Here is a 19741-nt window from a genome sequence, read left to right as displayed (position 1 = left end):
TCAGGCTTATGCCAAGTAAAATAAGTCAGACAGAGAAAGACAAATATCATTCTGTTTGATATATATATGGAATCTTAAAAAAAAAACAGAAAGCACTAAGCTCATAGATACAGGGAACAGATTGGTGGTTGCTAGAGGCCAGGCAGGGGTATTGGTAAAATGGGTGAAGGGATTCAAAAGGTACAAACTCCCAGTTGTAAAATAAACAAGTCATGGGAATGTAATGTACAGCATGGTGACTAATAATAATGTTGTAATAATAATACTGTATTGCATATTTGAAAATTATTAAGAGATTAGATCTTAAAAGTTCTCATCCCAAGAAAAAGAATCCTGTAACTATATAAGGTGATAGGTGTTAACTAGACTTATTGTAGTGATCATCTCACAACATATACAAATACTGAATCATCATGTTGTGCACCTGAAACTAATATAATGTTGTATGTCAGTTATACTTCAATTAAAAAAAAAGAAAATGGGCAAAGGACTCAAATATACATTTCTACAAAGAAGATACACAAACAGCCAATAAGCTCATGAAAAGATGCTCAATATCACTAATCATTAGGGAAATACAAATCTGAACTACAATGAGAGACCACCTCCATTTCAGTAAAAAGAAAATTATAAATTATGTATTTACTTTTAGAAAACATAAAATACATACAAATATTTTAAAAGATTAAAATGCAATAAATATTTGCAAATCATTATTTCAAGTGGTAAAATAAGGCTTTATGCTCTCAAGAAAAATGTTTGAAGTAATGGACATTATAGTTTTTAAAAATATTGGTTTGCTTACAAAACTGCTTCCTCTTTTTCCTGAGCACTCCCTAGACTACATTTCCCAACCTCCCATTCTCTAGCATCAGCCTTGTGACTGAGTTGTAGCCAATGAAATAAAGGCAGAAGTGACTTCATTATTTCCAAATCTTGCCCATAAAAACTTCCCATGTGCTGGCTGAATACAGAGGGCCCCAAGGCCCTAGAAGACGGTAGAGCCACGAGATGAAAAGAGCCTCAAACTCTGAATGACCAGAGGGCAGGCCACCGGCCCACTGGGAATAACTGCATTGGACTGATATTCGCTCAATGAATGAACTTCTTTTGTACTAAGTTTTCAAGGTTTATATTTTATTGCAGCTGGTATTATGTCAGCTACTAAATAGAGCAACTCGAAGGTGTGCTTCCAAATTCAGTTTTCTCATACTTAGCTTTAATAATGTCATAGTTGAAAAAGAAACTTCATAACAAAACACCATAGATCATATAAAGTATAAATGTAGGGTAAAGTTCATTGTTAATAATAGTGGATATAAATCTGTATTTTATTAATTTTCCTGAGAACTTAGGATTTTTTAGTGACTTCTTGTCAGATCTTAGAGTGTCACTTTGTTTATTTCATCAGTGGCTAACGAAAAGCCTGACAAGGAGTAGAAGTTTCAGGACTACATTTTTGTGTAGTTGCAGTATTAGTATCACACTTAATCCAGTTTCATTGCAGGAATCTCTGTGAGCCTCTTGCCCATTTTCTTGTGGTTAAGGAAACTAACACCTCCAGAAAGGCATGCAACACCTGACTGACATCCAGACCAACTGAGAAAACTAGGGTGAAGCCATATATTAAATATGGTAGTGCTTAATTTCTTTTTTGTCTTTTAGATTAAAAGGAAAAATAAATTCTACCATTTTCGTTCCATCCTCCAGAGAACTTCATCATGAACCCCAAAGGAGTACATGGGCCTTTCATCGGAGATCACTATGTTTGATACTATACCAGACACTGAGAAGGATGTACAAAATAAGAAAAAACAGTCTAGCCAAGAGATAGACAAATACATAAATGATTACAGTTACTCAGTATTATAATTAGAGGAAGTATAAAGTACTGGGCGAGCTTAGAAATTACTACAAGACGAAAAGAGCAGAGATTCCTGAGTGGCCACAGGTTATAAGAGCTGATCTCTACTTAAGCTCTGGATCCGAAGCTCTCTCACCCACTCAGTTGTTCCCACAAGTATCCCCTCTCATTAAAAAACCAAAACTCGTCTTTGATCTATTTCTTCCAAGCTATAGTCCTATTTTTTTTATTTCCCTTTTTATCAAAAATCCTAGAAATTGTTTTTATTTGCACACAGTAGTCACTAATCATATGTGCCTACTTAAAATTATATAAATTAAAAATGTAAAAAAATTTAAAATTCAGTTACTCAGTCACACAAGCCACATTTCAAGTGCTCAATAGCCACATGTTGGTTGTATGGTAGCCACATGTTGGCTACCATATTGTATTGGATAATGCAGATATAGAGCAATGCCAACACTGCTAAAAGTTCTATTGGACAGTGCTGGTCTAGACTATAACAGAATAATTAAGAACGAAGTCTCCAGATCTATACTGCCTGGATTTAAATCCCAACTTCCACCCTTAACTAGTTAAGTAAACTTGGGGAAGTTACTCCCCTTCTGCCTACTTTGATTCCCTCATCTATAAAATGAGGGTAATAGTAATTAATTCTTGCTCCATAACATTGTAAGATTTAAATGATTTACATGCAAAGTGCTTAAAACAGTGCCTAGCACATGAAAGTGCTCAATAAGTATTAGGTGTTCTAATTTTCATTCTTGAAATTATTCTCAGGGACTCTACTTCACCTCCCATTTTTGTTAACCTGCTCCAATCAGGCTTTGTCTACCATCGCAAGGCTTGTCAAGGTTTACCAAATTCCTCCATCTTGCGAAATCCAATGGTCAACTCCCAATCTTCATCTTATCTGAACTACCAGAAGCACTTGACAGAGATGATCAGCTTTCTTAAAATATTTTCTTCCTTTGGTTTCCAAGATACCATATTCTTCTTTTTCATTTTCTTTAATGGCTGCTCTCTCTTAAGTTTCCTTTAATGGACTCTCTTCCTGATATCTAAATGTTGGCATATACCAGGGCTCTGTCTTTAGTTTTCCTCTGATTTAAGTTACACAAAGTAATATTATCTAGTGCCATGGCTTTAAATATTACCTGCTGATTACTCCCAAATTACATGCTTAGCCTTGACCTAATATGGATGCATATCCAACTAACCATAGAATGACTGTCCTTAGACGTCTCATGGGCATCTCAAAATTGACATGTCTAAAATAGAATTCCTGATTCCCCATGAGGCTGAATTTGCTATTTATAGCTTACATCTATAAAATGATTTTTAAGTTCTGAAAGCATTTTCTTATACATTTAAAGTATTATCTTTATAAAAACTCTGTTAGGACAGCAGGTGTTAAATACAACTGTCAGATGAACATTCTATGACTCAGATGTGTTGGGCAGGTTTTTTTTTTTTTTTTTTTTTTTTTGCGGTACGCGGGCCTCTCACTGTTGTGGCCTCTCCCGTTGCGGAGCACTGGCTCCGGACGCGCAGGCTCAGCGGCCATGGCTCATGGGCCCAGCCGCTCCGCGGCATGTGGGATCCTCCCGGATCGGGGCACGAGCCTGTGTCTCCTGCATCGGCAGGCGGACTCTCAACCACTGCGCCACCAGGGAAGCCCCTGGGCAGGTTTTCTTAAGAGGCCATGTTTGATATCTTATATAACCCAGAGTAAGCAATAGCATCCAAGTCTCCTTATTCACCCTATGTGCTTTCTACAAGGTTGTGATGTTTAGCAAGATATATTTAAGCTTTAAAAATGGTGAGTTTCCACTCAACAGTCAAAGAAGGATACAAAATAGCCTGGGAAAAGAAGAGAGATATGACTTAGCTACTATGTGTATTAACCAACATATCTTTATAAATGGTTTCCCCTTCATCAATTATTGTTTATGTATGATTACTGATCCTACATAATCATACATAATCATAATCCAGAATAATTTCGACATTCTTTAGAAAGATACCATTTTGCTGAGTTTTCTACTCTTCAGAAGTCAAGTAAGCAGTCTTTATCTGGTCTTGAAATCCATACTGGTAAAATGATATTTACTTTTACAATGAGTATCATTTTAAGAAGTTGAAGATATTATGGTATATCATTAATTAAATGATAACTATAAATTAATTACATGCAGATCTCCATGCAAAGGCCAGAAAAATCAAAACAAAGGATCTATTGTAAGATGCAACATCATAAATCCATTCATTGTTTTAGAGAATGTTATCATATGATCAAAGAGTTTAGGTATTAAATTTGAAGATTTCAGTTTTAAACACTGTTAGAGCTTGTTACTGCATTTTTAAGAAAAGAAAACATAAAAACCTTACTTGAGACATATACACAGAAATACAGAATTTAGAAACCCACTGGAAGTTTGGAGTCCAGTAATTACAAAACAATCTCTGTTGGCTATTCTACAGTTAATCTCTGGCTTTAAAATGAGAGATATTCTGAATTCTATTGTCAATGTAGGTCGAAGCTATACGTTGTGTACGTAGGAATGCAACTGCACATTTTAAGAATGATAAAAAATTTAACAATTATAATGTTACTGAATATAAATGTAGACAACAACAAAAAGGAACACGTTATTTTCTGCTATGCTATATACATAAGAAGGGGCTATATGATATAACAAAGAACTAAACTACATTTCTTAAATCTGCTAACATCACAGTGTTTTTGACAATAAAAATCAAATCAGTGTATGGTCAACAGATCTCTATTTTTAAATAAAAATATTGTCAAAGAAAGATATATGGGATATTAATGCCAAAACTATGAAGACATGAAATTGATCATTGAGAAATATTGACCATCTTCTTCAAACGTTCTATACTCTTAGCTTCTGTGACACTACTCTCTCAGAGTGTTTGTCCTTTCTTCATGATAATTTCTTCTTGGTCTTCATTGGCTCCTGTTCCTCTGTCCAATTCTAAAAGGTTAATCTTCCACAGAGCACTGCCTTCACCTACTGTTCTTTTATCTGCAGTGTTCTTCTTGGGCAGTCTCACTCGTGTTCATGGTTTCAAGCAACCTCTGAACGTTATAACTCCCAGATTTATGTCTCTGGTTCTGACATGAGCTTTAGAAGAGTTTATTTAAATACGTTCTAGACATTTCTACTTGGATGTTCCATAGATATCTCAGATTCAAAGTATCCTAAATTGACACCTCTCCTTCTCCCAACCTATTCCTTCTTTTATACTTCCAATATCCATTAATAGCACCACAACCATCCATCCAGGGATGTTAAGCCAGAAATATGGGGATTACGTTAGAATCTTCTCTCCTTCACCTCCCCACATCTGACCCATGAATAAATCGGGTGACTGACTACTAATTTTGCTTGTTAACAATCCCCTGAATTTATCAACCCCTCTCTATCTTTATTATAACTGACAACTCACTTCGTTCAGGATCTTATCTCTTATCTGAAATATTGTACTATTCTGCTAATTCATCCTAAAATCCTCTTTACCAGATGCTGACTTAGGTTTACTTCTTTATTGCAGCTCCACTAGATATAAGCTCCAAGAGAAGGATCTCGTCTTGCCCATGTTTTCTTTAAAATACAGCATATGGTAGATGCTCAAAAAATATTTGTTAGATAAGTAAATGGCTGCCTGAATGGCCTACAAAATATATATTATGCGAATCTATCCATATCAATTCTCTACTGAAAACCCTTTAAAACTTCCTATCACCTACAAATTAATATGATCTATGAGACTCTCCATGACCTATCGACCTTGCCTCTAGCCACATTCAGTCCAAAATTTTTTGTTAAAATCACATCTATTTCCTATCATTCCTGTATATGTAATACTTCCATTCCTTTGTCATTACGGTTTCTATCTGGAACACCTTTCTAATTGTCCTTTACCTGGTTAGCAATCACTCTTTTTTCAGGCCTTGGATCAGGCAACATCTCCTCCAGGTATTCACTCTTGGAATTCAAACAATCCTCCTCTGAGCACTCAGCACACTTTCTATGTAATTCTAGTTTTACCACTGACATAGGATCTTGAAGCAATCTGTTGAAGTATCTATCTTCTACTAGAGTATAAGCAACTCAGGTTATAAATGATTTCTTATTCATCTGTGTTCTCCATGTGCCTGGCACATAGTAAGTGCTCAAACCCCTGCATGAATAGAATTATTTATTTCATTTAGCACCACATATTCTCTAACTTGTAGTTTTATCAGTGCCTATTTTAGATTCTTCATTTTTTAGATTAATAGACTTTTTTTAGAGCAGTTTTGGGTTTACAAATGTTTGTAAGTTTTAAAGAGAAAAATGCAATAAAGTTCTAACTGCGAGAGAAAAAAACCTCTCAATTTCAAAAGGCCAACATCTATCATTTTAGCACAACACAGTTAATTATGTGTAAATGCTAGCAATTTAAAAAATCCTTTAAATATGATCTCTATGTCCATAAATTAAATTTCTAATTCTATATTAAAATGCAAAGTAACATTTTAAAACACCAAGTGAAAAATTACTCTAACATAATCACATGAAATATAGTAAGTTACAACCAGGATATAAGGAATGCCATCAAATAATTATTTCAAAATAATACTATATATAAGGCTCAAATTCCAGAATCACTGTTACAGTTTGTAAAACCAAGGTTAGCCGGGTCCAGGAATTAACATATCCTTAAATTCTTTTGTGCTGTAGATTTATGCCCTGGCTTCTCTGTACCAGAACCCTAGTATTCAGACACAAATGAGATTTAATCCATTTGCCTATAATTTATTTGCTGTAAAAGAAACACCATATTATATGCTTTTGTTTGTGTGTTAAGTAGAAGATATGCTATTATTTCCAAGATACCAGGGACTTAATGCTTAATTATCAACACCCATTTGAAAAAAGCCATTGCTTTGACTCACAAATTTCTTAATTACTAACAGTGGCTTTTCTGAGTAGGAATGTGGTATCTAATTTATTTTTGCAGATGTGATTCGAGACTGAATTTTAAAGTAGCAAAGCTTTGAGTATCTTCCCTGTCAGCAGAAAATTCCTCCATCCCTGCTGCTGGAGAATATTGCTGCTTGAAGTGTTAACAGGGAAATAAAAACTGCAGTGAGAAAATTGATACAACTGGTAAATGCCGCTTACAAACTGAAAAAGAAGTTAGGCTGTCAGCAATAAATGAAGTATATTATTCACACAAAATACGTGGCGTCATCTTCATCACGGTAACTTGCTGGGAGTGGAAATTAACTTGGCTGGTTCCAACTTGAGGAACCTAAAGAAAAGTAAGTATCTCACAGATCAGAGTACCTTTACAGAGGACCAGCAACTGACAATCAGGAGGACCACAGCTTAACTCCTCTCTGAGGAGAAAGGACGTTAAGTGCATTTCAAGAACAGTAACCAAGGTTCACTGAGAAGCAGGTTCACTGATCACTGAAAAACAAAGTCATTGTTATATTTTTGGAAAAGTTAACTAGTTTAAAATATGCCCCTTTTCTTCTGGAACATGTCATCATCTACACATTACTGAGACAGAATAAATAAGAGAAAAGAATATGTATTTTAATTAATTACAACTCAATTAGGAAGTCAAAAGAGTAACATAAAAATGCCTACCCGTTTGGCTGAGCTGAGAAGCACTGCGGCTTTTCCGGGAGAGACCAACAATAGCTACCATTTTGGCCCCAATGCTAGAGCGCCGCTTTTTGCTGCTGGTGCCCAAGGCGCCCACTGCAGTGTCAGACTGGCTGCCATCATTCTTCTCCAGCGAGCACATGTCTCCGCTGATGCTGGTGCTTTTAGTCATGTTCTTCCCTGAGATGCCCATTTGTCTGCTTTGCATTTTGGATGTAAAGACACTGTAGGCCGATGGATCATTAAAAGTGAGGACAAGAGTAAAAAGGAAAAGACAGAAAAGGTATTTTAGATGAAATATCTGGAGTATAATTCAATTATATCATTAGTGGGACATATTTTAGGACTCAAAAATTTTCAAATACCATGGTCTTGAATGGGTTTTACTATTCAGGGCCAACCTTAACGTAACTATCCAAGATCAGACGTGATTTCCTTTCTGCTTTCAAAGAAGGCACAGGTTTGCGTGGTCACAGGAAAAAAATATTTGCGAAAAATCAGTGGGCTCATTTAAGAGAATATGCTGTCCTGCAAGAGCAATACACTTTGAGGCAGCCATATAACATATGAAAGAAGTTTCCAAAGCACTCTTCTCGAATTTGCTTTACTATAGCTTTCAAAGAGAAATTTGATGAGTGGGGAAATTTTACAAAAAATGGCAAAAATTACAGCTTCTATTGCCAAGAGTGGCTCTTTCAGTTTTCCCATTTTATTAATAAGATTTTTCTAACAGCTGTTAAATTTTCTAACAGGGATTGATGTTTTCATTAGTTTTGAATTAAAAATAATTTATTTCACTTTACACTTTCATATACTGATATAAGTTTATGTTCCAAAAATGAAGAAAAGATTTTCCTCTTGCATTCATTTGAAAGAAAGAAACATTACCAGTTTTCTAGACAATATGGTCAGAAGGCAATAATCTTTTAAACATTTTAAAATGTTTAAAATATTTTTTCCCCTCTATCCTAGAGTAAAACCTACTGAAAGGTTAGGACCAGGGATCAAACCTGGGCCCCCGGCAGTGGAAGCATGGAGTCCTAACCACTGGACCACCAGGGAATTCTCAACACATGTTACCTTTATTAACCTATGTTCGTTTCCTCCAAGTATTTAAGAGGGAAAAGACTCAGTATGAAATTTTTAAAAAAGACAGTAAATTGTACTGTTCACATTACTTCACATTAGTTTTAAGAAGAAATGAGGCATAAATAAACAAGAGAGAAAGAGAGGAGACAGTGTATAACACTTCCACAATGCCCCAAATCAATCATTTCCAAGCTTGTTTAATTTTGCTATTCTTCAATAAGCAACTATAGAGTAAAGTAGAAAGAGTTTTGGAGGCAACAGATGGGGGCTTAAATCCCAGATTTGCTGCTACTTAACTGACTTCCTTTAGAAATGTTAATTGCTCTACTTGACCCTCAGGTTCCTCATTTATAAGAGAATATCTTATTGTACTTTCTTATATTAAAGAATAGGGATAATATGTCCAAAGTAAAAATTCAGTAAATAAAAATTAATATTAGGGAATATAGACAATAGATAAAATAAGGTTAAAGCCCTTCAACATTATATATGTAAATACTTAACAGCATCAATAGAAGTGATATTTATAATTATAAATTTTAAAACTTCTGAGATTCAAATGTCTAAACTGGTTTTTCATATAGCCAGCACTATGTAATGGAGAGTGGACTATACTGGGAGCCAGGAAATCTGGGTTTGATCTTTGGCTTTACTGACTGATCTTGGGAGAGCTGTTTTCCTTTCTGGAACTTAACTTCCTCATTTAATAAATGAAAAAACCTAAGTAAAGCACTAAGCGGAATGGGAAACACATAAGAGCTCCCAAAATTATTCTCTTCCTCCTTCTCCTTATTATTATCACCACCACCAGCACCATCATCACCCATTAAGCATCCATTAAACATGCTGAACTGGAATATCTATAAGGTCCCTTTTAACTACGAAACATTTTGCTCCCCAAGTATCTCTTGTTTCATGGATTCTGGGCAAATGGACATAAAAATGCAACATATGACTTTTATGGTATGCTATCGTCAGAAAAGGCATGGCATAGTCTAGGAAAGTCAAAGTTTAGTTGAGACTAAGACTTTCAAAATAATATGTTCCATAGTCTCAATAACTAGTACTCCTGTCATGTAGGAATTTTTACCCCAAACATACTTTTCTAAAAGAACCTCCTAATCTACTGCCTACCAAGGAAGTCAAAGATAGACTCTCAAAATATTGTACCTTGTGATTTTTGCATTTTAATTCTCATGGTTGGATATAAGGGCATAAAGAACTTGGCCAAAATTAAGCAGGATATAATAAAATACTAACTAAATGGATAAATCAGATTATAGATAAGTATTTTAATGACCATTTGGTTTTAAAGAAGTATACTTCTCTTCAACCTAACAACTTTGATAATGCATTATCTACAAAAAAGGTTACTAAGTTTTGTAAAATGGTTCTACTTCTCATCTCCTTGAAGCTTAGAGATCACCAGGGATGAGTTTACGAGTAGTTGCTCTCCAGTGCTGTGTTTTGAAGAGAGGGAGACTGAGGCTAGGCTATCACTACTGGTTTCCTTTACTTTCCTCACTTGGACATCACCTAAAACTATAAGCAAACAATACTGCAAGCAAACAAGCTATCAGCCAACATTTTAATAGTTTTGTGACTCTTTATTTAAGGAATACTTTGTAGTAAAGAATCTGTAAACATGGGCGATCATTTGGAATGCTTAGTGTAGTTAAGAAAGCACAGACCCATTCATTACATTATCAATTACTTTAAAAGAGAAATTTTGTAAGGGTCTGGTAATATGGTAACTTTCCAGTACTGCTGGTGGTAGTACCAATGACAGATTTCTGAAGGGCAATATGGCAATATGGATCAAAAGCATTTAAAAAACATGCCTACCCTTTAACCTATTAATACTACTTTTAGGACTTATCCTAAGGGAAAACGGCAACGTTCATAGATTTAGCAAGAATGGTATTTACTGCAGAACTGATTACAATAGTAAAACACATACATACACATGGTAAAACTCCATAAATGTCCAACAGTAGAGGGTGTTTAAGTAAGTTATGTTCATCAATAAAATAGAAGGTACCTTTGAAAATGCTGTTGTAAATAAGTATTTATTGACGTAAAATATGTTCTTGATATGGGAGAAAGGGTAAGAGGAAGCAGGTATCTGCAACTTAGCTTTGGCTGGCACACATACCAAATAGGGATTTACCCTACTACTAGGGGACACAGGTAAATTCAAATCCCAGAGTGACACACTGTCACAAACAAACAAACGAAAAGAAATTCATATACAAAGAAATGAACATCTCTTGATAAACTGGGTAGTTCAGGAAACCTGGATTCATAGATGATCTACTAGTTATCTGCACAAGAGGGGAATTAAGGGAATATAAAGAAAAATAAAATATGTTCAGGATGTTTATGTTCTTTGGGGAAAAAAGTGTCATAGCAAGAAATCTAAAGGATGTACTGTGAACAGCATGCTAAAAGTAAATAGTTTTAATTTTCTCTGGTTGGTAGTTATGCTTTTGTTTTCTATTTTGTTTTTTCCAAAATGAACATAAAAGGTATTGGTAACAAGAAAAAAATTAAAACAATCAGACAAATGAAAAGAGCAATCAAGGACGAAAACAGGCCAAATAATTCAATTTGCATAGTTCATTCCATGGGCTAAATGTGTACCATGGCTTTCAAGCTAATTCTAAGAGATTACTACACAATAATACTGGGCATTGATATAGGATGCTCAATTCCAGAAAGAAACACAGTGTTTCCACATTTCTAAATATTGTTTTATGCATGTTTTCTAATTTTTGGCATTAGAAAAATAATGAAGAACTTTATATATTTAGTATTCTTGAAATGTGTAAAATTGCCAATACAAGTGATTTATTTTATGACATGATTGTAGTTGTTGAAAGTTGTACCCCAAAATATTTTTTAAAGGGCAAATCTAGTATCACCTATCATTGGGAGAAAGGTAATGAAAGGCAGGTAAAATACTTGTAAATATTCTCCAAAGACTTAAATAGCATATTTACGGGATTATAGGAGCTATGTGATTAAGCTAAATGAAGTTTATAGGCCAAAAGTATTTTTAATAGGTTTGAATGAATAGAACTGAGTAGTCTAGCTGTTAAGATAAACAGCAAACACAGGACAAACTCTGAGTTTGTGAGAGTATGAGCATAAGAGTAACACTGTAAATAAAATATACAGTCATGAAAAAATATTTCATCTTATTGAGAGCTGGGAAGGTGGTTACGAGAGAACCTGCCCAAGGAATTAGAGACTAGAGTGACACAGAATTTTATGAATAAAGTATAGAGGGCCCAGCAGCTCATACAATGGAGTATGAGAACTGCAGCACAGGGGCAGAAAAGACACTTGAGTAGGACTATTTATAACATCTTAGGCTAGTAAGTGGTGCTAGAGAGGGCTTAGAGGGCTTAAAAGTTAGAAGACAATAGGAATAATGACAGAGGAGGAAAAAACCCAGTGAGACTGGCCAAGTTCCCAAACATTATGCCACCTTGAAAGACTTAATTCCCTTTCCTTCCCATTCCTGTGTTTCTGGAGGCAGATGCCAAGAGCTCACTGAATACCTATCACTATGATCACTCAGATTCGATTGCACCAGTTGCCAGCATTGAGTGGAGGTCTGGATTTCGAGTGCGATTCCTTGAATTCTGGCATATTCCTTATGGGAGGGGGGAAGGGAGGGTAACAAACCCTGCTCCCATCTAAAGTTCACCTCACTAAACATTTTCTCTACATTAAATGTTATTTCTTTCCTAAAATGTGGAGTTTGAAATTATTATGATTCTACATTACAATTTAATAAGCTATATTTCCATTTACTCAAATGACCATCTACAGGTTTCGGCTAGTAAAGTAGTAACCATTTATTCAAATGTTTATTGAATATATATCCCCACAAATATAGGGATACAAAAATGGTATGACACAGTCCCTTTTAATTAATGTACTGGCAAATATATCAGCATGTAAAATGCAAATATAGCTGCATAAGAATGTGGTTTTAGCTTATAACTGAAATTCCAATGACCAGCTCTAACGTCAAGAAACCCTAATTAAGTTAAACATTCAAGAAAACATCTCTCTCTGAAGAGTATATAAAAACTGAGTTTCTCATGCTAATTCTTTGATTGCCGGAGATGACACGAATTTAAAATTTAGTATTTTTAACATTACTGCAGGTACTGTATATAAATGCATTCTATTAACATACTATAATGTATTATTATAGTATCTAAATGTGTTGGAGGGTATGTGCGTGTATGTCTATGTCACAAAGTTGATGTCCAGAGTTAGGGAAGAATATTTAGCTAATCAATAAATTATTTTTTGTCAAAAACATCTGCCTTGATTATAGTTATTAGTAATGAAACTGTTTAAATGTTCCTTAGTCTTGGGTCTCATGATAGGAAGCAGCGCTTTGCTGGTTACAGAGCAGGTCACTGCACACTTAGGATAGTTTAAGGAGCACCAAGAAGGCCGGTCATCTCCAAAACTCCTTTCCCAACAGCTGGCTAATGCCTAAAATGCCACTATATTAAAGATTTCTTTAAGAAAAAAAGCTATTTCTTATTTTTAGGTTTGCTCCCTTTTAACATTTTGCTCCCTTTAACGATCAACTCCCAGGATTTGATCGTTCATTTAAAAGATATTTGCTTTGTACCTACCATGTGGCAGGCACTGTTCTTGGAGTTAGATATACAACAGAGAAAAAAAGAGAATGTCCCTGCCTTCATGGAGCTTTCCTTCCTATTGTTGTAGGGAAAGACAATAATTAAGTAAATAAATGCAACTTCAGATAGTGATAAGTGATCTGAAGAAAATAAGATAGAATACAGTGGTAACAAGGGACAGGAAGTGGGGGAGGGACAACATTAAATGGGGTGGTCAAGGAAGGCCTCTGGGCAGAGGAGACAATTGAGCTGAGTATTGAATGATGAAGCCAGTCACGCTGAGAAGAGTATTCGAAACTGAAAGGGGGGCAGCTGCACTCACCAAGGGGTAGAAGGAAGCTTGGCTGTTGGAGGAAATTTATAAAACCAGTGTTAACTGAATGGGGTGAAGGTGAGGATACTAATATAAGGGGAGGTCAAGACAGGATAAGGCCTGAATGTGTTGGAATAAATACATGTCCTGTACTGCTTACCCTTAACTGCCTATTCGGATACTATAGCAGAGCGGCCCTAAGTCTGAGAACATTGCATAGTTGGTTGCACCAAGAGCCCTGGGATCCAGCCCAATATTTTACCTCTAAATATATCATTAATGGACATTTTGGAGACAACATAATTACCTTCTTTAAACAGTGACAAATTTATAAAGGCTAGATCATTAAAGGAATAAGAAGATTGCTTTATTAATTGAGCATTCATAAATCCATTTAAACTCTTAGGTCTACCTATCTATCTATCTATCTACCTATCTATCTATCCATCTATCTACCTACCTACCTACCTATCTATCTATCTTTACTATCTCTTGAATTTATAAGTTCTCCATCAAATCATTGAATAACAGATCCCATCCCTGCCATGAGTTTGAAGAAACTTACTTTAAGGAAAAATTTTAAACTTTATAGATCAAAAGTGTATGTTTCTCTCTCTGCCTATCACACAGTGATTGGGTTTTTGACTTGTTGAGACAAATGAAATGTTAGTGGAAGTGAGTCCTAGCACTTCTGCGGAGAAGCATTTAATCGGTGGTGTTCAACTCCAACTTCTCTTTCTCTCTGCCCCTGGGACTGTGAAAGACAGGGCCTCTATCAGACTAAGCCCCTGAGTGACTATAATGGACAGAAATGAACTTTTGTTGATTAAGAATTAATTCTTAATTGATTGATTAGTTGATTAAGAATTAGTTGATTAGTTGAATCAATTAGTTGATTAAGAATTAATCAACTTTTGTTGATTAAGAATTCAGGGTTGTTTATCACAGCAGCACACTTTAATATGTCTTGAGTAACAAAGTCAGGAGAGACTGGCTATGGAAAAATCAATTAGGAGTTTATAGCAATAATACTGGGAAAGTAAATAAGAACTTAGGCTGCTGTACTGCTATTACTAATAGAAAGCAAAGATTAGTGTAAAAGTTATCTGGAAGGAAACTTCTATACAGCTTAGCATCTGGACCTGGGAATAAGATATAATCATAGTTCAAATTAGTAAGCATTTACCATATTCCAGAGGCTATTTCAAGTGCTTTATATGAATTAACTCATGTAATCCTCACAACAACTCTTAAAGAAAACTGAGATCCTTAGAGAGTATAGTGTTTGCACAGGTGGTACTGATTTAGGAAATGATCAACACCAGAATCAGTGGAATTTCCTGATGGAAAGGCTGAGTAAGAGGAGGCTGTCCACTCAGGCCAAGTGTTCAAGGGAATAGTCAGGGCTCGACAGATGGAGTTAGTAAGTATTTGTTGAACAGGAGAGGACAGATGAAGCTAGGATGGCCTAAGTAGGCAAGCCAAGAGTGTAAAGAGAGAGAAATGAAAAAGGTTGAGAAGACAGTCCAAGAAATACTTATATTTTAAGATTAGGAAAAAGAAGAGTGACTGAGGTGAATAGAGATGCATTCTCAGAAATAAGAAAAATAGAATAGGGTTAAATTCCACAGAAGACAAGAGAAGAACGAGGTTCAAGAAAGTTGAACCTTTCAAATGATGCAGAGTTAATTAGCAGGAACATTTAAGAAAAGCGATGGATTTAGAGGTTTAGAGGGCACAATTTACCTTTAAGAAAGCAGCTACTGAAATAGAGAAATTCCTATTGAAATAGAGAAATTCCTTCGAGATGGAGAAAACGTTGTTTAAAAACTCAAGTGAAAGAGTTTGATTTAAAACATTAAATTTTTATGCTGTGAGGAATTTTATTAAAGGGGAATAGAAGGAACCCATCTGTATATCTGTTTAATAAAACTGTCTTATCACAATTTCTAGATCCAAAACTACACGGGTAATGGTTTACCAGAAAAGTTTCTTTTACTCATTGGTCCTCCTTTTCCTAACTTAGCAAATGAGGAGGTTAAAGATCATTGTTAAGGTACTTTTAACCTCCAAATTTTTATGACTATAATACCCCTGTTAATGTGGTTTTAAAAATTAATCTCTTTGAAATTTTAAGGTTTCTCCCATTGCGGAGCACAGGCTCCAGACGCGCAGGCTCAGCGGCCACGGCTCATGGGCTCAGCTGCTCCGCGGCATGTGGGATCTTCCCCGACCGGGGCACGAATCCGTGTCCCCTGCATCGGCAGGCGGACTCTCAACCACTGCGCCACCATGGAAGTCCTCTTTTTCTTTTTAATTCAGCTTTGCCTATTGTTCCCCACGATTTCCCTTGATATATGTATTTTAAGCAATAACATGTCTCCCTTCACAAGTTTCCAGAATTCCATAATTCTAACCCATCAATTCAATGTGTGTATAATCTCCCTAAATTTTTCTATTGTTTCACCTGTACTTTTCAACTAATCTCACTATTTCTATATGTAAATATTTTAGGCAGAAATAGACTTCCCTCTAATTCATTTTCATGTCAGCTTTTCTGATTTTACCACATGATTACATAGTACTTTCAATAACATGAAAAAGTACATGACAAATTATCAGAAGGTATGTTCACTGGCCTATTACTTCAAGGATCAGTTTACACTTTTCACCATTCTTACTAATATCAAAGGAACACTAATTGTTAAAATTTTGTGGGAAAAAAACCCCCCAAAACTGAGAACTTGATTTATTCTTGCTAATCATCCAGCTCTATAATCAGAGTACCAAGTTTTGTAGAGTATTTAACAAATAATGAATATTCTGCACTATTGAAATGATTACACTACATAAAAATTCACATTATGCTGCTAAAAATAACACTGAAAGCTAAACTATGATACGAAAATATTATTGGACTGTAACTTTAACCTAAATAAAACCACTATATGTTGAGTTTCAAAATGTATAAATGGCTATAGATTAAGGATATTAATTCCTCAGACTCTAAAGTACAAAGTACATTAGTTCCATATTTTGAAAAATAGTGGATACTCAGATTTTTTTTCAAAAACTTGATTACAAATCAAATCCAAGTTAAAAAAAAATCTCTACTTTGTGTAATCACATTGCATCATTTGTAATCACATTGCATCAAACACACTTTAAACTTATAAATCTTGATTAAATTTAATTATTATCTATAAAACTCCCATATCTAATTAAAATCAATCTTTCAAATTCATATAGAAGGATCTACCAGAATTTCTGGAGTCCCAAAGGATTAACAAAACCAAAAACTCGTTCTAGAATTTTTTTCAAGAGGCCAAATATATATTATCCATACATTATTCCTTTATATTTAGAAACAAGGTTGCTTTACTGAAGTTGTCAATGTTTTCCTTATACTTGCCTGACAATAACTGAGCAAAAAGAAGTTGTTTCTTGCCCTTTTATCTTTCTTAGCATGTGTGGGAGTCAGGTAAAATAATTTGTAGAGAACCACAAATAACTTCCACTGTTCCAAGTTCTTAGAATTTGTGGCATCATGTCACCTGACACATTATTCTTTTAGTGAGCTTTGCATTATTGCTATAGTAAAGCCTTTGTTATCAGAAAAGATAGCCATTTTTACCATCTGTCCTCTTTAACAGATAGCAGGGCTCAGGAGACTGGGCCATAGGATGTGGAACTGTCAATGAAGAAGAGCACATTGTGCTTTCTGAGACAGTGTTGTTATCAGTTACCAGGTCCTTGTTTGCTCGGGAGAAAATGAGGGTTCTGGGCTTAGAGATAAAAAGCCAAGAAGGAGCTCTTTCATCAATAGCACATACTGACAGGCCAATGATTACAGATATTTAAAAATATCTAAACAACAAAGCTCCAAGTGAAAATTTTTTGTATTTCTTAATTCAATTTTAGTGGGTATTAAAAAATTAATGTCTAAAAGTGTGTGTGTCAAAAATAAACTCAAAAATGGATTAAAGACCTAAATGTAAGGCCAGACACTATCAAACTCTTAAGGAAAACATAGGCAGAACACTCTATGACATAAATCACAGCAAGATCCTTTTTGACCCACCTCCTAGAGAAATGGAAAGAAAAACAAAAATAAACAAATGGGACCTAATGAAACTTCAAAGCTTTTGCACAGCAAAGGAAACCATAAACAAGAGGAAAAGACAACCTTCAGAATGGGAGAAAATACTTGCAAATGAAGCAACTGACAAAGGATTAACCTCCAAAATTTAAAAGCAGCCCATGCAGGTCAATATCAAAAAAACAAACAACCCAATCCAAAAGTGGGCAGAAGACCTAAATAGACATTTCTCCAAAGAAGATATACAGATTGCCAACAAACACATGAAAGAATGCTCAACATCATTAATCATTAGAGAAATGCAAATCAAAACTACAATGAGATATCATCTCACACCGGTCAGAATAGTCATCATCAAAAAATCTACAAACAATAAATGCTGGAGAGGGTGTGGAGAAAAGGGAACCCTCATACACTGTTGGTGGAAATGTAAATTGATACAGCCACTATGGAGAACAGTATGGAGGTTCCTTAAAATACTACAAATAGAACTACCATACCACCCAGCAATCCCACTACTGGGCATATACCCTGAGAAAACCATAATTCAAAAAGATTCATGTACCACAATGTTCACTGCAGCTCTATTTACAATAGCCAGGACATGGAAGTAACCTAAGTGTCCATCGACAGATGAATGGATAAAGAAGATGTGGCACATATATACAATGGAATATTACTCAGCCATAAAAGGGAACGAAATTGAGTTATTTGTAGTGAGGTGGATGGACCCAGAGTCTGTCATACCAAATGAAGTCAGAAAGAGAAAAACAAATACTGTATGCTAACACATATATATGAAATCTAAAAAAAAAAAATCATGAAGAACCTAGGGGCAAGACGGGAATAAAGACACAGACCTACTAGAAAATGGACTTGAGGACACAGGGAGGGGTAAGGGTAAGCTGGGACGAAGTGAGAGAGTGGCACGGACATATATACACTACCAAATGTAAAATAGATAGCTAGTGGGAAGCATTCGCATAGCACAGAGAGATCAGCTCCTTGCTTTGTGACCAGCTAGAAGGGTGGGATAGGGAGGGTGGGAGGGAGGGAGATGCAAGAGGGAAGAGATATGGGGATATATATATATATGTATAACTGATTCCTTCGTTATAAAGCAGAAAGTAACACATCATTGTAAAGCAATTATACTCCAATAAAAACGTTTAAAAAAAAGTGTGCGTGTGTGTGCGTGCGTGTGCATGCACGTGTATGTGTACTGATTATATTTTTTATTTTCAAGATATTATGATGTTTTGCCAATTTAAAAACCTTCCTGGCTGGGGAGAGATCACCCCTTCAGGTGCAAGCCAATTCTTAGAGACAGTAAAGGGCTCAGCCTGGAGCATGCCTTTGATATGCAAATTAGCCAAATCCAGAGACAAACCTCTTTTATCTGGCCCATTTACACGAAAACAATATTTCCCTGCCCTAAATCATTCCAGGGCCTGGTACAAAGCAACTAGAGACCACCCCTATAACCCAAAGCCCAGCCTGCAGAAATTATTCAAACTAGCTAATCTTCAACTGTTTACTCTGCCCTAGCTTGTCTTTTTTTGCACCCCCAATAAAGGTCTGTCCTTGACTTTTCTCTCACTCCTGCCCCTTCTGCCTCCTGACCTACCCTGCTGCTTTCCCACATGGCTCTCCTTGGAGTGGCATGCCTCCTGTTTCTCGGGACAAAGTTTATTATAAACTTTGTTTTCCTGAGTCCCTTCTGTGTCTCCTCTTGTGGCCTATCTGTCCGACCATCACGGGCCCAGTAAAATAACAATACTTCTTGTCAAGAACCACGGTTACTGGTATTCAGTATTACTGAATACTGGTAATTTCTCTCTGATTAAATGCAGTGTTGATAAACCGAATGTCTTCAAATTCCCGACATTATCTCTTTGTTCACCCTAAGGAAAATGTTATTATTCTCTCATGTAAAAATGTGCAAATACATGATTTAATTTAGTATATTTGCTTAGCTTGTATTTATGCATGTAGATAATGTTCCAGTCATCATTA

At 35.5% G+C, this 19741-nt stretch overlaps 1 protein-coding gene across 38 annotated transcripts in view; it reads right to left on the bottom strand.

Annotated features, from left to right (window-relative positions):
• The window catches only part of RIMS2 (regulating synaptic membrane exocytosis 2), a 576987-nt gene that overhangs the window by 78021 nt on the left and 479225 nt on the right, over positions 1-19741 (bottom strand). For 16 of the 38 annotated variants that reach the window (XM_060127293.1, XM_060127300.1, XM_060127290.1 and 13 more), the window contains one exon: positions 7534-7775. The exons of the other annotated variants lie outside the window; for them this stretch is intronic. In XM_060127293.1, coding sequence (XP_059983276.1) covers positions 7534-7775 — 242 coding nt within the window. The remainder of the gene's footprint in view (positions 1-7533; positions 7776-19741) is intronic. 38 annotated transcript variants of the gene reach the window in all.

The sequence above is a fragment of the Lagenorhynchus albirostris genome, chromosome 17 (assembly GCF_949774975.1).
Source record: "Lagenorhynchus albirostris chromosome 17, mLagAlb1.1, whole genome shotgun sequence".
NCBI classification, from domain to species: Eukaryota; Metazoa; Chordata; class Mammalia; order Artiodactyla; family Delphinidae; genus Lagenorhynchus; species Lagenorhynchus albirostris.
Note: the sequence above shows the minus strand (reverse complement) of the source record. Positions and strands in the feature narration are given on the sequence as shown.